This window comes from Dryobates pubescens, chromosome 34 (assembly GCF_014839835.1).
Source record: "Dryobates pubescens isolate bDryPub1 chromosome 34, bDryPub1.pri, whole genome shotgun sequence".
NCBI lineage: Eukaryota > Metazoa > Chordata > Aves > Piciformes > Picidae > Dryobates > Dryobates pubescens.
The window spans coordinates 4,246,466-4,265,597 of NC_071645.1; the positions used below are offsets into that span (position 1 = coordinate 4,246,466).

A 19,132-nucleotide genomic window follows, 5' to 3' on the forward strand; every position below is an offset into this window, starting at 1 on the left:
AGATCTGCAGCACTTAACCACATTGCTTTTCTCTCTCATTCAAGCAATTTCTTTCCTCCACAAACAGGGTTTGGCACACTCTTTGAACATATCATTCTGAAAGCCTGGAAGGGCTGTGGTTAGCAGGTCCAGAGAGGTTTTCCTCCCCCTCTACTCTGCCCTGGTGAGGCCACATCTGGAATACTGTGTTCAGTTCTGGGCCCCTCTGTCCAAGAAGGACCTCAGGGAACTGCTTGAAGAGTTCAGCACAGGCACAAAGATGCTGAAGGCAGTGGAACGTCTCCCTGCAGAGCAAAGGCTGCGGGAGGTGGGGCTCTTCAGTTCGGAGCACAGGAGCCTGAGGGGTGCCCTCATTCCTGTTGATAAAGATGTGCAGGGCAGTGTAGGGCAGACAGAAATCTGCTCAGGGATGTCCAGTGACAGGACAAGGGGCAAAGGGGGCAAGCTGGAGCATGGGGGGTTCCATGTGAACAGAAGGAAAAGCTTTCTCACTGTGAGGGTGGCAGAGCCCTGGAGCAGGCTGCCCACAGAGGCTGTGGAGTCTCTTCCTCCGGAGACATTCAAACCTTCCCTGGATGCATTGCTGTGTGACCTGCCCTGGGTGATCCTGCCCTGGCAGGGAGGTTGGACTGGATGGTCTCTGTAGGTTCCTTCCAAGCTCTAGCATTGTGTGATCCTGTGAATTCAGCAGTTTGGCAAGGGGAGAAGCAGCTGATTTATGATACACAGCCTAACAGCCACATGGCCACTGACACTGCAGAGCATCACGCTGCAAGAGCCATGCTTGCTGAGCAGTGCCCTTAAGATTTGGGCTGACTGATTTGAGGGGAATCACTTCCATCCCTTTGATATGGTGCTAAGGGAGATGGTTGGGCAGCAGACTTGGTAAGGCTAGAGAATGGTTGGACTTGATGAGCTTCAAAGCCTTTTCCAGCCCAAACAATTCTGATTCTAAGGTGGATTCTTAGAATCCTGCATTGGCTTTAGCAGTCAGCAGATACTCAAGCAACAAAAAATAATGAATAAGTGAATAATAAACTATTTCAACTACAACTAGCTTCTGCAAGCAAACTAGGGTGTTAGTAAGTGGTTATTGCTACCACACACAGTGTTAGACTTGGTTAGGACACTGAGAGACTCAGCGCACGCAACGGGCTCTACCTGAGCTCAGCTGGGACTGGTTGAGAGCCTCTGTAACACATGCAGAACCTGGCTTTACACTATCCATCTCCAAATCTGCACATGGTTAGGGTCAGGTGAGGAGAGGACAGAGGGACAGACAGAAGGCAAGAGAAAGGACAAAGTTAAACCAAACCGACCTCCCAGAACGTCTCCTGGGGGCTTAGCACTTTGTAGAGACAGCAGTGAGAGAAACAGGGCTAGAGAAATCCAGATTGCAGGGTTAAGCAGCCTAAGGTGTTGCTTCTCTGGCATCTTCTAGGCCTGAACTGTTCTTATCTAGCAGTGTTTATGTGCAAAAAGAAGTCTGAGTGAAGTGATATGCCAAGCTCACAGGATAAATAGCCAAAAAGATGAGGCGAGATGAAACAAGCAGGGAACTAACAGCCAAAGCCCAGGAAAACTTGAGCTGCTGGGGATGAAAACTTGTGCTTGTACCTGAACATCTGGGCTTAAAGCTGGCTCAGGTGGGAGCAGTGGAAGCAGGCTTAATGCTCACTTTCAGCACAGCTCCACTTATTCATGCATTCATAGAGTCAGAGAATACTTTAGATTGGAAGTGACCTTAAAGATCATCCAGTTCCAACCTCCTGCCATGGGCAGGGACATCTCCCACCAGCCCAGGTTGCTCAAGGCCTCATCCAACCTGGCCTTGAACACCTCCAGGGAGGGCACACCTACAACCTCCCTGGGCAACCTGTCACAGTGTCTCCCCACCCTCACTGTCAAGAATTTCCTCCTCATCTCCAGTCTAAATCTCCTCTCCTCAAGCTTCAATCCATTCACTCTTGTTCTGTTACTCCCAGCCCTTGTCTAAAGTCCCTGCCCAGCTCTCCTGTGGCTCCCTTCAGGTACTGGAAGACTGCTCTAAGGTCTCCCTGGAGCCTTCTCTTCTCAACTCTCTCAGCCTGTCCCCACAGGGGAGGTTCTCCAGCCCTCTGATCATCTCTGTGACCTCCTCTGGACCCACTCCAGCAGTTCCCATATCACCATAAGCACAGGTTTCTCTGTAGAAAGAGTTAAAAAACCCCATACACTAGATCTCAGTTTAGGTTGGCAAACACTAATGGATGAATCAGTGACTTTAAAGATAGCTGCAGCTTGCACAATAGTGGTCTTTAGTACAGTTGGAAGACTAAGGATTCAGAGCCTCATTTTCTGAGGCACTCTGTCCCAGTTTCCAAACCATATTTCACCCCTTGCCTCCTTATTCAGATCTCAGTTTGCTTCATCTGGGGAAGGTGAGGGCCAAAAAGAAGCCAACTTCAGTGTCTAAAAGCTGAGGCCAAAAAGTAACTTCCCTCCTAACACCAGCAACACCTGCCCAGGGCCTCAAAGCTTCCCCACACCAAGTATCTCCCTAGGCTGCCAGTAAGAGAAGATGCACAACCATGAGCTTTGGTAGCCAGGAAGAGTCTCAGCAAGAGGAGCCAGTGCAGACCACAGGCACAGAGGAGGAGTGCTCAGGCTTGGGAGGGCTGTGGCACACGATCTCCTTGCGTGGCCATGGCCAGGTTTCTGGTCTCTGTTGCAATGCCATGACTCACAAAGGGATGTGGCTGTCCAAAGAGATTCATTGCACAGGAAAAACAAGATGAACCACTAACGAGCCTTCTACCTGCTCCAGTGCTGAACTCTTCTCTGACAACCAGCTCAGTAAGGAGGCTGGCTCTGAATCCTCTCCTTCCAGGCTGCAGCAAGCAACCAGAAATTGTTTTCATCTTAAAAAAGAGCAAAAAAAAGCTCAACCTTGCCTCTGTTATCTGCAGTTAGCAGCTACTGGTCCTCAGGAGGAGTGGCATCTTGGAAGGGCTCATGGATACAAGGAATTTGACTATAAAAAACCCGTTAAAAAAAATCTTTCCTCCATCCCTGTAGGTCCAAAGGAAGCTCCTTGGATCTTAACAGCATTCACTACTCTCACTTGTGGCAGGTTACTTATTTATCAGTGAGTACAGCCAGGCAGAGCAATAAACTCTGCCCTCATCCTGCAAAAACTCTACCCCAGCTTCAATCCTGCAAAAACTCTACCCCAGCTTCACTATTCCCTGGCTGCTGGATCTCTCATCTCCAACTGAAGAGTTCAAATCAGCTCCTTTGTCTCCCTGCTGCATTGTTTTATGGCCTCTTTAAAAACTCTTCAGTTTCTTAACAGGCACCTCAGGGTTGGGCTGGTTTCCCTGAATGTCTTTCAAAGAATCAGTGCTGCTGACTGTCCTGTTCTGAAGGAGGGGAGGAGAGGGGAGAAGGGAGGCAGGGAGAAGGAAGGAAGGAAGGCAGCTAGACATAGGGAGAAGAAGGGAGGGAAGGGAGGGAAGGGAGGGAAGGGAGGGAAGGGAGGGAAGGGAGGGAGAACAGTGAGGTATAAGAACAACAAGAGGGAGAAGCAAAACAAAAAACACAGAGGGAGAAAGAGTGAAAGAAGGGGGGAAAAGGCATAAATGAAACCGTACAAGGGGGGAAGTAGCTCCAGGACGCCGGCCGGGCTCCGTGGGCAAGGGAGACTGGGAAGGTGTCAGTGAAAAAAAAGAAAACAAACAAACAGAATGGTTAAAACATGCACCCCCTGCAGATGGCTTCATTTCATGTCAAGCTCAGCTAGGCTCGGTGCAAAACATGACCACAGACCCAGCCCTTCACGCTGTTTGGTGCTTCAGACCCTAAACACTTGGGAAGTTCCTTATGATCCAGGAATTTCCCACCCAGCACGTCCCAGCTCCCCAAACCCCCAGATATTTGGCAGGAGCGAACTTTTAGCACCAGGCTCAACCCTGCTGAGCGAGGCAGAGAAGCAGAGGATTTGTTTGCATTGCTTCTGCTGAGCATGTGGTTGTGGTGAAGGCCACGTTTAAGCACTCGGATGAGTCAGAGGAGGGGCTGCAGGATGTTATGTTGCTGGATAGAGATGGACAATGCCAACCACTTCCAACAGAAAGCACCTCCCAGGTTTGTAAATTCAGGGTTTGTGCCATTTGGTTCCTTACACATTCACAGGCAGCTGCTTCATCTTGCTGCCCATCCTCAGCACAAACCCAGCACTGTTTCAGGGCCAAGTTTTCCCACTGACAAAAGGAGTCCTTCCTGAGAAACACCAAATCCACAGTGGGGCTTGGAAGGGACTTCTGGAGATCATCCAGGCCAGCCCCCTGCTAAAGCAGGGTCACCCACAGCAGCTTGCCCAGGATCACAACAGCCAGGTGGGTTTGGAAGCTCTCCAGAGGTGAGTCTTCTTGCATGCCGCTCTTGAGATACTGATGAGCACTGAGTAGGTCCCCAAGATCTGATCTAGGGTCAATGGGACTGGGACAGACTTTGTTCAGTGGTGCCCAGTGACAGGACAAGAAGCAATGGGCACAACCTGGAACCCAGAAGGTCCCACCTGAACAGGAGGAGCAAATTCTTTGGTGTGAGGATGCTGGAGCCCTGGAGCAGGCTGCCCAGAGAGGTTGTGAAGTCTCCTTCTCTGGAGAGCTTCCAATCTCACCTGGCCATTGTGATCCTGGGCAGCCTGCTGTGGGTGACTCTGCTTCAGCAGTGGGGTTGGCCTGGATGATCTGGGATCCTGTGACCCACACCCTTTAGATATTTATAAGCATTCCTAACTGCAGCAAAGGCAGAGACTTGGCTTGTGCTGCCTCAGCCCCAGGGGTATCTCCTTTTTCTCATCTGGAGGAGAGAAAACACAAACCCAGGAAATAACTTTGCCCAGACCAGCTCATACTGGAGGTGTTTAGAAAGAGACTGGATGGGGTGCTTGGTGCCATGGTTTAGTTGATTAGATGGTGTTGGGTGATAGGTTGGACTTGAGGATCAAAAAGGTCTTTTCCAACCTGGTCTGTTTCGGTTCGGTTCTATTTGGTTCTATTCTATTCTATTCTACTCTACTCTACTCTATTCTACTCTACTCTATCCTATCCTGTCCTAAATCTGGGCTTTAAGCAAGTTGGCATCATCCTGCTGAAGTCTCCACTGGAGCCCAGAAGGCTGAATCTTGGTGGAGAAATCCCTGCAGGACATTCCCAAGCCACAGGAGCAGTCTCCTGAAGAAAAAGCTTTTCCACTCACACCCTGCAACTTCTGCCTGAGCTCCCCAGGGGCTATGAGAACTTCAGTCCTTGAAGAACTGCTCCTTAGCCCTGCCAACACTGGGAGCCCTTGGTCTGTCTTCCCCACCAGGAGCTGCACTTGCTGGCCCTGGGGGTGTTTGGGTGCTGGTTCCCTGCCCGCTTTTTCCAGCCAGGAAATCAATACCTGCCTTGCCTTAATAGCATTTTCATTTAATTCAGCTTTAATGAGGCAGTTGCACATTGGAGGCCAAACAACTGCTTTGTTTGCATAAGATTAACGAGCCTGCCACTAATTACATACAGTTTATCTTTCCATATTTCCTTTATTAAAGGCCTAATTAACACATTATGCACTCAGCAGTGTCAAATGACTGCTCAAGCCAGGCAGCTGCTGAATTGAAGTTCTGCTTGGACCTTATTCCTCCTCAGTGTTTTACTTTGTATTTATTTATTCTTGATTATTTTTACTTCTGTTATCATGGGGGATTTTTTACTTCTATTATTATTGATTGGTTTCACTTTTATTATTGTTATTTTCACTTTCATTATTATTACCTTCACTTCTATTATTTTTATGTCTATTATTATTTTTCCTTTTACCATAATTTTTCAGTACTTACTCTTTTAGTATTGTTTTTCAATACTTTTCCTTTTACTGTTGTTTTTCAGTATTTTTGCTTACTATTATTTATTATTTTCCCTTTTACTCTTTTTCCTTCTTTTCCCTTTTATTCTTTTTCCTTCTTTTCCATTTTATTCTTTTTCCTTCTTTTTCCTTTTATTATTTTCCCTTATTTTTCCTTTTATTTTCCCTTATTTTTCCTTTTGTTACTTTCATTATTTTTCCTTTTATTACCTTTCATTATTTTTCCTTTTATTCTTTTTCCTTATTTTTCCTTTTATTAGCTTTCATTTTTTTACTTTTATTCTTTTTCTTTATTTTTCCTTTTATTCCTTTTCCTTATTTTTCTTTTTATTCTTTTTCCTTATTTTTCCTTTTATTACCTTTCATTTTTTTACTTTTATTCTTTTTCTTTATTTTTCCTTTTATTCTTGTTCCTTATTTTTCCTTTTATTCTTTTTCCTTATTTTTCCTGTTATTCTTTTTCCTTATTTTTCCTTTTATTAGCTTTCATTTTTTTACTTTTATTTTTCCTTTTATTACCTTTCATTATTTTTCCTTTTATTATCTTTAATTATTTTTCCTTTTACTATTTTCCATTATTTTTCCTTTTATTAGCTTTCATTTTTTCCTTTTATTATTTTTCATTATTTTTCCTTTTATTATTTTTCATTTTTCCCTTTTATTATTTTTCATTATTTTTACTTTTATTGGCTTTCATTTTTTACTTTTATTATTTTTCCTTTTATTACTTTTCATTATTTTTCCTTTTATTATCTTTCATTATTTTTCCTTTTATTCTTTTTTATTGTTTTTCCTTGCATTATCTTTCATCATTTTTCCTTCTTTTTCCTTTGTCTATTATTCATTATTTTTACTTTTGTTATTCTTACTACTATTATTTATTATTTTTCCTTTTATTAGCATTGATTATTATTACTAGTAGTAGCCTTATCTTCTTGGACCTTACCCTTCCTCATTTCCTTTTATTATTTTGGCCTTTTTAAATACATTTTATCCAGGGCTTCAAACCAGGCCTGACCTCTTCCAAGCAATGACTGCAACAGCTTTAGCACAACCAACATTAACTCAGGTGGCACTTCTGGAGTTCAATCGAAATGAGTCAGGGCTGTAGGAGGTCAGAGCAGAGTCAGGAGGTCACAAGAGTCTCTTGCCTGCTCCAGACCTAGATTTCCATCCTGAAGTTCAGTGGATTATCTGTGTTTGGAGTGGTGAGCCAGATTAATCTGTTATTTATGCTTAGGAAAACCCCCAACTATTTATTTACAACAGCCTGTAATGCTGCAGTAGCCTGAGCTGCAGAGCACTGAGCACATCTACCTGCTAAACCTAAACTGAGTGGCTGAGACAGGGATTTGCAGCTCCTCCAGAAAGCTAGGCAGAGCTGCTGGGGTTCTTCATTCTTTTGTCCTAAGTGAGACTGAAGAACTGGTGAGTGGAGCCCTGGAGTTTTCCAGCTGCTCCTTGTTTTGACAACAAAAAAGGGAAACATCAATTTCTCATCCCCTGCTTCTTCAATTAAGCTCTAACTGTCCCACTGCATCTTTGCTCTTTTGTTTTCCCACTCCAAGCCAGGTGCTCCCCAGTAGCAAGCAGATTTAGAAGCCCTCACCTGAATTACCACTCCCAACGCCTCTGCAGTGAAGGTTTGGGACACAGGAGGTGCTACTTGGTGGCAAAAGACATGGAACAAATTGAAGGGACGAGGTGAAGGGTGAGGTGTGAATTTGGACACTGCTAAACTACAGGTATCCAGAGTTATGAGGAAGAAGGGACTGAAACAGCTCAGACATGCTGCCTGTGACTTAACTGTGCCACAATGATGATGAGGACAACACAGACACACATATAGACGCTGGCTCCCTACTATCAGGTGATAGGACAAGAAGAAATGGCCTGAAATTGTGTCAGGGGAGGGTTAGGATGGCTACCAAGAACAATTTCTGTCCTGCAAGAGTGGTCAGGGATTGGAATAGGCTGCCCAGGGAGCTGGTGGAGTCAGCATCCCTAGAGGTGTTCAGGAAACCTGTGGCCATGGCACTTCAATGGCCATAGTAGTGGTGGGTTGAAGGTTGGACTCAATGATCTTGGAGGTCTTTTCCAACCCAAACAGTTCCATGATTCTGTGAAAGACCAATCAGAGATGGACAGAAGAGAATGAGAAGAGCAAACACAGCCACAACCTGGAGGTAATTCCCAAACAGTCAATTAGAAGGAAAAGGCAAAACAGCTCTTCCCTTTTTATTTCCCTCCTAAGCAGCTCAATGAATATTTATAGGACTCACTTCTCACTGAACATCTGATATTCAAATGCAACCTTTCTCCTGTGTCTCTGTAAAGATCTGGATAAACATGAGCTGATCCCATCCATTGTGACACTGAATTCCAGCCCAGCTGCCAGCAAACGGTGTGAGCTCTGAAATGCCAAATACCAACCCAGTACAACAACTCAGGCTGAGGGTTTACCTTTAGAGCCTTGTATCTGAGTAAAAACTCAGGCAGGATTAAGTAAAAGGGCAAGTGCTCAAGAAATTTGGGCTTTGGTGAGCTCACACTACCTCCCTGCAGTGCTTTTTTTACTTAAGTTTGCATCCCACCTCAAAAAACCCCTCCATTTTCTGACCTGGCTAACATGGGGCATGGCTTTAGTACAGCCACTCAACAGGAAACCTCCAAGACCTCCTGTGCACCTCCAGCTCCTTACATGACTTTATCACATCTATGAACAGGTTGGCCTGCCAAGGGAGCTCATGGATGCTCCTTCCCTGGAGGTGTTCAAGGCCAGGCTAGACTGCCTGGTCTAGTGGAAGGATCATTTGGACTGGAAGAGATCTTTCAGGCTGACCAACTGTTAACCCAGCACTGCCAGGTCACCACTAAACCATGTCCCTCAGCACCACATCACCAAGGCTTTGAAACCCCTCCAGCCATGGGGATTCCACCACTGCCCTGGGCAGCAGAAATTGTCCCTCATGTCCAACCTAAACCTCCCCTGCAGCAGCTTGTGTCCATTTCCTCTTGTCCTATCCCTTGTTCCCTAGGGGAAGAGACCAACCCCTACCTGACTCTATAGAGTCAGACTTTCATGGATTTGTAGAGAACCAGAAGCTTGTCCCTTCAGCCTCCTTTTCTCCAGGCTGAACAAGCCCAGTTCCCTCAGCTGCTCCTCACCAGCCCTGTTCTCCAGACCTTTCCCCACCTTTGTTGCTCTTTAGATACTAACCTCAGGCACTGGCTGCATTCCCAGTGCTGTCACCCACATAGCTCCAGTGCAGGGGTCAAAGAAAACCTTGCTTGTAAAAGCAGAGCTTGCCCTCAAACCCAACCTTCCTCTCCCATTCCCTGTGCTTCATTTTCTCCCAAACTCCAGCCATTATTTGCAGTGCATTGCAGACCACTGCAATACTTTATGGTGCTATTAAAATGCTGTCCCCATCACTGCTGCAAATCAACCCCTCCAATTACAAATATTAATAAAAGCAGAGGGCAGGAAGTTCTTTCCCTTTCCATCTGCTTTTTATTACATTACTCAGCCCAGGCAAATCTATGGACAATTAAAACAACAGCAAGAGTTCTGTCTGTTTGTAAAGGCCTTCATGGCAAAGAGCTTTCTGCTGCTGATACAAAATGTCCTGGATGCTCTGCACATCGTATTTTCATTAAGGAAAATAAAGTTGGCATGTTGATAACTCTGCCTTGTCGAGGCCAAATCTAAAGCCTCACATTAATTCTAGATGAAATAACGCTGCTGAGGTCGGGTGAGGGCAAAAGCTCCAAGATTCCTTTCAGAAACGCCTCTGTCCCTTGGGAAAAGCCAATCTGAGGTTTCACATACAAGCTAAAGGGAGAAGATTGATTGGTGTGGATATTGAAGTGTTTGGGAAATCATAGAATCAATAAGGTTGGAAAAGACCTCAGAGATCATCAAGTCCAACCTGTCACCCAACACCTCCTAACTAACTAAACCATGGCACCAAGTGCCACGTCCAATCCCCTCTGGAGCACCTCCAGGGATGGGGACTCCACCACCTCCCTGGGCAGCACATTCCAGTGGCCAATTATTCTCTCTGGGAAGAACTTTCTCTTCACTTCAAGCTTAAACTTCCCCTGGCACAGCTTGAGACTGTGTCCTCTTGTTCTGGTGCTGCTTGCCTGGGAGAAGAGACCAACCCCCTCCTGGCTACAACCTTCCTTCAGGTAGTTGTAGACAGCAATAAGGTCCCCCCTGATCCTCCCCTTCTCCAGGCTAAACAACCCCAGCTCCCTCAGCCTCTCCTCACAGGGCTGTGCTCAAGGCCTCTCCCCAGCCTCATTGCCCTTCTCTGGACACATTCAAGAGTCTCAATGTCCTTCTTAAATTGAGGGGCCCAGAACTGGACACAGGACTCAAGGTGTGGCCTAAAGTCCTAACCAGTGCTGAGTACAGGGGCACAATGACTTCCCTGCTCCTGCTGGCCACACTATTCTTGATGCAGGCCAGGATACCATTGGCCTTCTTGGCCACCTGGGCACACTGCTGGCTCCTGTTCACATGCTGGCTCATGCCCTCTATGGCCAAAGATAGATTAGAAGGCACTAAATGCACAGAATATGGGTGAGGAAAATAGAATCACAGGCTCATTTAGGTTGGAAAAAGAACTTTGAGACCACTGAAATTAAGCTCTCCTGCATTATCCCAGCAATGCCATTCCTAGCAAGGCTCTGGAGGAACCCCTGGACAAGATCCAGCTTTCCACTCCCCACCAGTGCTACTGCAGGCACCCAGGGTGCTTCAGCAGCTCCTTTCTGCCACCTTCCTGGACTGTGCTGACAAGGCATTTGGCTTGGGCAGCTGTGTGGAAACTGAAACCCTTTCCTCCTCCTCCATCTTCTCACCTCTTCTGGATCTCACCCATCATTTTTCCCTCCAGGCAGACAGGTTCCTCGAGTTCTCCAACATCACATCCACTTACAAAAACCTCCTCCCTGAACTCCTTCCAGCTCTCACCAGCTCACAACTCCTGCAGCAACCCAGGAAGAGTATTCCAGACTTCCCCCTCCACCACACAAGCACTTCCCGAGGGGGGAAAAGGGAAAAGCACAATGCTACAGAGGAATGGCATCCTCGAATCTGTGTGCAAAGGCAAGGCAGGGGAGGATTACAGAGACAGCTGCAAGGTTCATTGGAGCAATCCTCACATCTGAAAGCTCATTAGTGCTCTTCTGGAGCGGTTTTTTGCCTGTAATTGCAGGCACAGAACAACTCTCAGGGAAGGTCAACAGGGACAGCCTCATGACTTGGCAATATCTTTCAAGTTAGTCCTTTTAATAGGACTTGGGCTTTTGCTATCAACTTCATAGCAAACATTTCCCAGGACTGAAGGAGAAAATCCACCCCCTGGTGTGTTGTTCAAGCCAAGCAGATCCTATTCATCTAGGTGGCTTCGTTATCTCTCATTAAAGCAGAGCAAGAAAGCACTCAGCAGCAGCTCATGGCAGTTAATTGCCTGAGCCATGTTTAATAATAAACACTTGCTCGGGATTGCATATATCAGCCTGGCCTGTGTTTAGGTTTCAAGCTGCCCTTGTCTACATGCTTTAGCTGATGGAGAACAGAGGAGTGCCCCATCAGGGCATTTCCAGATCAGCTCCAAACAACAAAAGGCAGATCCTGGATTTATGGGCTGACCACCTGCTGCCGCGCCTGGAATCGCCACAGATCCCTGTGACAGGGCTTCTGGCAAAGACATCTGCACCTTCCCCTGCAGCAACAAAGCCTGGAGACACCAAGGGCTGAGAAAACAATTTCCCTGAGCTGTCAGCTCTCTGAGGCATGCAGATTAATGTGGGGCACTGAGAGCAGAGGCTGTTCCTGACTTTCCACCACTGAACCCAAAGCTGTAACACAAGATCTGATAAAAAGCATTTCCCTTAGTCAGGTCAGATGGTTGAGTCACATCTACTCCTTTTAAAGCATCAAGTCAGCAATCTTAAAAGATAAGGAACATCATGAAAAGAGGGGGAAACTGATGAAAACAAGAGCAGTTAACCAGCTCTCCAACTTGATTGGCTGGCTGCATACTGCTTTAAGGGAGATCAGCAACTGCAAACTGCTTCTCTTGATGCACGAGAGATACAGAGAGATCTTCCTATGCATCATCATTAAACAACAGCTCCAGCACCAGGAAATGCTGCACAGATCTCAGTTATGCCACCACATCCAACTGAAATCCCTTCCAGTCTACGCTGGGAGGACAGCAGAGTGAGACCCAAGATCTAATCCTCTGTCAATGTTTCCTTTCCTCAGCAGGCCTTGGTATTCATTCACCTCCACTGCGTACAATCCAGAGCTGTCCAGGAGGCAGCAGGAAGGAGATGGAGTCACATACCCACAGCAGAAGCCATTAGTAATCCAGGTTCTGTTCTATCCATCAATCCTCAAACAGAAACAATATATCTAATTGATCTCTATTCCAAGATATCTAATTGATCTTTCCCAAACAGAAAGAAGCTTCCAATATCTCATTGATCCATTCCACTTAAGACATTTTTGGGTCACCTGTATGAAAACCACCTACCACACAACACACTCTGGCCATCATACACTGGGGACATTGCCTGGAGTTACAGATTGCTGAAGGTATCTTAACTTCTTACAAGCTTAAAAGCTTTCAAGTCAGGCAGGAGGCAGACATTGCCCTGAGGTGACAGAACACCACAGATGGAAGACATTCAACAGTGGCAACCAGTCAGAGAGGTAAGGTGGGGATGATCAACACACAGGATGGATGATGTGTGTGTGAAGAGGGATGGACAGAGAGTGCAGCAGGGTGTGTTTAAAGGGGGTATTCAACATGGAACAGCAACAGGAGAGCTCTCTCCTGGTTCATCAAACTTAAGAGACATACCTGGCTTTGGCACAGAATTGGTCACCGACTGAGGGACTTTGTCGTTAATCAGCTCAACACACTCACTGGGGAAAAATCCAACCTGTAGCAAAAACAGAAACAGGCAGAATGGTGAATGTTGTGGCTTTAGGAGCTGAGCTGTTCCACCAGCCACACTTGAACACTTCCCTTGAACCCCTCTTGCCTGCTGCTCCACAACATCACCCAGCGCAAAAGGGGCAGCGTAAGAGAAATCCCTTTGCAAAATGATGCAGCCAAAAATGCTGCAAAGCAAAGAATTCCTTCTGTAAAGCACAGTTGTGAGGCTGCTTGCCAGGCTTGGGGCACAGGACAGAGATACTTGCAGCAGAAGGGGGAGAGCACAAGTGTGCTACACACCCCTAAATCTCAAGTGGAACTTGAGAGAGAGAAAGACTTCAGCTGGGTCTCCTGCAGCTGGCTGCATGTAACATGAAGTTTAATGAAGAGATGTTTCAGCTCTCAGCATCTCAACTATCTGTACTCTGAGCTCCCCAGCACCTGACCCTCTTCCACTGTCAAAATATGATATTCACAAGCTCTTGAATGCTTGGTTCCTTCAGAAAACTGAGAAATATGGGGGAAGAAAACTGAAATCAGTTTGGGCCCAAGCAAAGTGACATCAGTTTGGGCCAAGCAAACTGAAATCAAGTATGGGTCAAACCCCCTGAAACTGATTTGGGTCAAGAAAATTGAAAGCAGTATGGGTCAAAAAAAGAAATCAAGATGGGCCAAGAAAATTGAACTCAGCAATGCTGGAGAGCCTGTCTAAACCAGCCCAAGGGTCACAGGCTTGAAGAGGGTGGGGAGGACCTGCATGTTTTGTGGCACTGGGATGTGCCTGCACAAATTCACAGGCCACTTGAAGGTCTCCATGCCTGGAAAGAGGCAAAATTATTTCCCTTGCACTATGAAAGGATTCAGGCCAAGGTGTGACCAGGCAGCAGTTTTAGACTTCCCACATTCCCAAACCTTCTCTCCACCTCGGTGTCCTCCTCCTTACTGATGTTCCAGTGCCAGGTCAGAGCCTTTGCCAGCTTTAATCCTCAGTCCATTACTTCCAGACTTTTTTGTTTCTCAGAATCACAGCATGGTTTGGGTTGGAAGGGACCTTCAAAGGTCACCTAGTCCAATCCCTCTCATATCCTCACCCAACAGAGCTTTGGTATTGTGCCATGTAATTCAAGCACCACCACCCTCCTGGGACACCCCAGTCTAAGCCAGGAGCAGGATTTCCTGCCCTGTGTCAGGCATGTGGTGGGGACAGCTGAAAGCATCAAGTCACTTCAGGCAGCCACGGTTTGGTGAAGCGCTGCAACAATGCATGGCAGGGAGCCAGCACAGGGCCCCGAGCTCATCTCAGCAGCAGAACGGGGCCAGGACTGCTGCCAGTCCTGTTAGCACATCTGTGACATTCCTTGGAGCCACCACGAGCCTGGCAGACAGCCCCTGCTCTATTTATTCATCTTACACAACTCCCTTTTTGTCTCCAAGGAACAGCAACAACAAAAAAAAAAGTCATCTCTGTCCTACTCCAAGTTGGTTTTCACCCATAAACCTCCCAGCAATTTAGCAACAAGGGTAGTGTGTCCAGGTGAACACTCCAGGCTTTGAAAGCATCCCAAATTCCCTCAGGGAAGCCACAGCTCATAGCAAGAGCTTCTCTGTCCCACCCCCCCATTACTCAGGCAATGTTCTGTGCAAGTCAGAGGAGAAACTAATCCATCACATTAATGTCTTATGAGGAGAGGCTGAGAGCCCTGGGGCTGTTCAGCCTGGAGAAGAGCAGCCTGAGAGGGGATCTGATGAATGCTCAGCAAGAGCTGAAGGATGGAGGTCATAAGGATGGAGCTGGGCTTGTCTCAGATCTCCCTACTGATAGGAAAAGGGGCACTGGGGGGAAACTAGAACCCAGGAGGTTCCACCTAAACCTGAGAAGAAACTTCTTTGCTGTGAGGGTGCTGGAGTCCTGGAGCAGGCTGCCCAGAGAGGTTTGGAGTCTCTGTCTCTGGAGAGCTTCCAAACCCACCTGGCCACTGTGATCCTGAGCAACCTGCTGTGGCTGCCCCTGCTTGAGCAGGGGGTTGGACTGGCTGACCTCCAGAGGTGCCTACCAACTCCCACCATGCTGGGAGTAAAGATACAAAATGGTGGATGAGATTCCAGCCCCAAATCCCATGCTGTCATGAAAACTCAGTTGTCTTTGATCACTAACACAAACCTTCTCCTGTTCCTGGATGCAACAATCCACCACTGAACGTGCATTTAGAATCACAAAATCAGTAAGGTTGGAAAAGACCTCAAGAGATCATCAAGTCCAACCTGGCACCCAACACCTCATGACTACTAAACCACAGCACCAAGTGCCACATCCAATCCCCTCTGGAACACCTCCAGGGATGGGGACTCCACCACCTCCCTGGGCAGCACATCCCAATGGCCAATTCCTCTTTCTGGGAAGAACTTTCTCCTCACCTAAACCTCGCCTAAACCTCCCCTGGTGCAGCTTGAGACTGTGTCCTCTTGTTCTGGTGCTGCTTGCCTGGGAGAAGAGACCAACCTCCACCTGGCTACAACCTCCCTTCAGGTAAAGAAGACCTAAGACGTTTCTGTCACTGCTTCTCCAGATCTCAGCCCCTTTTCCCCCATGAAGCACTACACCTGTTCCCCATGTCTCATGTTTGCCATGGGCACAGCCAATAATTCTGATGGATTTTTCTGGGGAGAGGAAGTTTTCCCTTGTGCTCTCAGATGGTCACCTACAGCTCCCAGCCCTCAGACCATACATTTCCTGACTTACCTTTCTAACTTCTCATGCAAGATGCCCACGAGGTCATCTTCAGGGTCGTGAACCTATAACTCCTGCCTCCTTCCCACCCTTTTAAAATGCTGGCTTTCCTCCCAGTTTTCCCATGATTTTGTATAAATAAGGGAGTTTAGTCCCAGAGTTAATCTCAACAGATGTAGCCAGGCACTGTTCGAGCTTGAGCCAGGATTAAAGGATTTGGCAACGCAGGAAAATGAATAGCAAGGGCAGTGTATATTTAGATAAATGCAAGGTCATCTAAAGGTTAAAACAATCTCTGCACACCTCAGCCCAAGGAGGAAAGCTCAGGCTGCTGCTGGAGGCAAGCATTCCTGCTACTCTCTCTTTTTCTTCCACTTCCCTGCCAGAGTCTGCTAAGGCTTGGAGGGAAGAAGTCAAAGCAGCAGCAATGACTGTCAGTGTACCAGGAGGGAATTCTGCATGGGAGGTGGGAGCAGCAACATAAATCACAGAACCATAGAATGGCTTAGGTTGGAAGGCACCCCAGAGATCATCTACTCCAAGCTCCCCACCATGGGCAGGGACACCTCTCAACTAGTCTTGGTTGCTCAAGGCCTCATCCAACCTGGCCTTGAACACCTCTAGGCAGGGGGTAACCACAACCTCCCTGGGCAGACTGTTCCAGAGTCTCACCACCCTTGTACTGAAGAACTTCCTCCTCAGATCCAGTCTAACCCTGCTCTCCCTCAGCTTCAAACCATTCCCCCTTGTCCTATCTCTAGACACCCTCATGAAAAGTCCCTCTGCAGCCTTCCTGCAGGATCCCTTCAGCTATTGGAAGGCAGCTCTAAGGTCCCCCCATAGCCTTCTCTTCTCCAGGCTGAACAACCCCAGCTCCCTCAGCCTGTCCTCAGAGCAGAGCTGCTCCAGCCCTTGGATCTCTTGGGAAGTAAAGCTTCTGTTTGAGACCTCTTGATTGGGTTTTGGTTTTGACATGGGCTGAATAAAGGTCATCCAGTCCAATTCTTATGCACTCAGCAGGGACATCTGCAACTAGAGCAGGCTGCTCAGAGCCCCAAACAACCTGACCCGAAAGGCTTCCAGGGATGGGGAATCTGCCACCTCTCTGGGCATCCTGGGTCAGCATCTCACCACCCTGACTGTAAACAATTTCTTCCTTCTCTCCAGTCTGAATCTCCCTCTTTTAGTTTCAAACCATCACCCCTTGTCCTGTCACAACAGGCCCTGCTAGAATTCTGTCCCCAGAAAGTCCTGAAAGGCCACCAGAAGATCTCCCTGGAGCCTTCTTTTCTCCAAGCTGAACAACCTCAACCCTCTCAGCCTGGTCTCACAGCTCTCACTGAGGCTACATCCTAAAGACAGAACTCTTCTAAACATCAAAAGGCAGTTGGGCACCAAAGAGAAGGAAGAAAAAGGGGGACCGGTCCCTAATGATTCAGCTGCCTGAAACAGAGCTCCTGATGGAAAAGACAAAGCATGAGGAAAAAAGCAGAGGAGAACAAAGAAGGCAGGAAGGCTGGTGGTGAGGAGGTGGCTGTGATGTAGGTAACACTCTCACAGTGAGAGCAGTGACTCACTGAGGGCACTGGAAAAGAAAAGGAAAGAAAAGGCTTGAGGAAAAATGCTTTAAAAATCATTTTCCCCTCAACCAGAGGGGAAAAAAAAATGATCAGAAGCCCACTGGCTTGTTTTGTTCTGCAGAAGATTAAGTCATTAGATCAGGTATTGGAGAGAAAAGCAGCAGGCAACTGGCAAGACAGAAATGTGAAGGATAACAACAGTGGTGATTCATTCCTGGAGGAGAGCTCTGCCTGGCACGCAGCAAACTGACTTCAGTGCCAAATCAAAGCTGCTGCAGTTCAGACCCAATGTGCTCCCAACCTCCCCAAGTGCCTCTGCTGCTGACATCTGCTGACCTGCCTCTTGTTGATGTGCTCAGCACAGAGCAACCCTTCACTGACCCTAAGAGAGAGGCAGAAATGATCTGCCCAGATGGACACAAGTCACAGCAGTTGAAGACTCACAGAAGCACAGAGACCTCTGGAGATCAATCAGTTCAACCCCACTCCTAAAGCAGGGTCACCCACAGCAGCTTGCCCAGGATCACAATGTCCAGGGGGGTCTGGAATCTCTCCTTGCACACCTCCAGGGCAAGGACATCCACAGCCTCCCTGGGCAACCCATCCCAGCATCTCACCACCCTGATGCATGGAAATGAAAAGCTTTGAGAAGGACATTTCTCAAAGGGAAGGGAAAACCCACTGGCAATTCCCAGAGCAAAATGCACCTCTCTGCAAATCAGATCCATGGGTGTGTGGAGAGATGTTTATGCAGCAGTAACTGAGTGAGCACAGCTTATGAAATTCCTGCCTGACAGCTGGGATGCAGCTGCTGAGCAGCACCTTGGAGCTAACTAGCTGTAGTCTGCAGTCAGCAGGAGCACACAGCATCCAGATGGGCTGTCACCCTTCCTCAGCTGACAGGCAGCAACTTCAGCACCACTAACTTCTGCCCTGTGCAAACACATCCTGAGACCTCCTGAAACCCAAATTATCTCCACAGCTCTCTGAAAGGAGGTTGGAGTGAGGTGGGGGAAAGTCTCTTCTCTCTACTAGCAAGCTATAGGATGAGAGGAAATGGCCTCAAGTTGTAGCAGGGGAGCTGTTCAGGTAGGACATGAGGAACAATTTCTTTGCTGCAAGAATGGTCCCAGGGAGGTGGTGGAGTCCCCATCCCTGAGCTGCTCAAGGAATGTGTAGACATGGCACTTTGGGGCATGGTTTAATGGCCATGGTGGTGCTGGGGGGATGGTTGGACTTGATGACCTCTGAGGTCTTTTCCAACCTTAAGGATTCCATGGCTGCTGTAATCCTAACTGAGGAAAGCAGAAGAGCAGCCAAGTCTGTTCAAGAAATATCAATGTGTCAGCTCTAGAAACAAGTTTAATGGCAGGGCAGGTATCAGATGTCCCCACTGCTCTGACTTTCCAAATGAGGTAGGCTCTGAACCCCCACATCTGACAATCTGTTCCATAGCTTTATTGATGATCTGGATGAGGGGATTGAGTCAGCCATCAGGAAATTTGCAGATGACACTAAGCTGGGAGCAGGAGTTGATCTGTTAGAGGGCAGAAGGGCTCTGCAGAGGGACCTTGCCAGGCTGGACAGATGGGCAGAGGCCAACAGGATGGCATTCAACAAGCCCCAAGTGCCAGGTGCTGCACTTTGGCCACAGCAACCCCAGGCAGTGCTACAGGCTGGGGTCACAGTGGTCGGATAGCAGCTAGGCAGAAAGAGACCTGGGGGTGCTGGGTGACAGCAGCTGAACATGAGCCAGCAGTGTGCCCAGGTGGCCAAGAAGGCCAATGGCATCCTGTCCTGCATCAGGAACAGCGTGGCCAGCAGGAGCAGGGAGGTCATTCTGCCCCGTGCTCAGCACTGGTTAGGCCACACCTTGAGTCCTGTGTCCAGTTCTGGGCTCCTCAGTTCAGGAAAGATGTTGAGATGCTGGAAGGTGTCCAGAGAAGGGCAACAAAGCTGGGGAGGGGTCT

At 47.7% G+C, this 19,132-nt stretch overlaps 1 protein-coding gene across 3 annotated transcripts in view; it reads right to left on the reverse strand.

Annotated features, from left to right (window-relative positions):
- The window catches only part of ARHGAP32 (Rho GTPase activating protein 32), a 191,773-nt gene that overhangs the window by 58,741 nt on the left and 113,900 nt on the right, over positions 1–19,132 (reverse strand). For 2 of the 3 annotated variants that reach the window (XM_054176225.1, XM_054176224.1), the window contains 2 exons: positions 12,777–12,858; positions 3,633–3,683 (listed from right to left, as the gene is read on the reverse strand). In XM_054176225.1, the coding sequence (XP_054032200.1) occupies positions 3,633–3,683; positions 12,777–12,858 (133 nt within the window). The remainder of the gene's footprint in view (positions 1–3,632; positions 3,684–12,776; positions 12,859–19,132) is intronic. The other variant, XM_054176227.1, reaches the window with a different exon arrangement.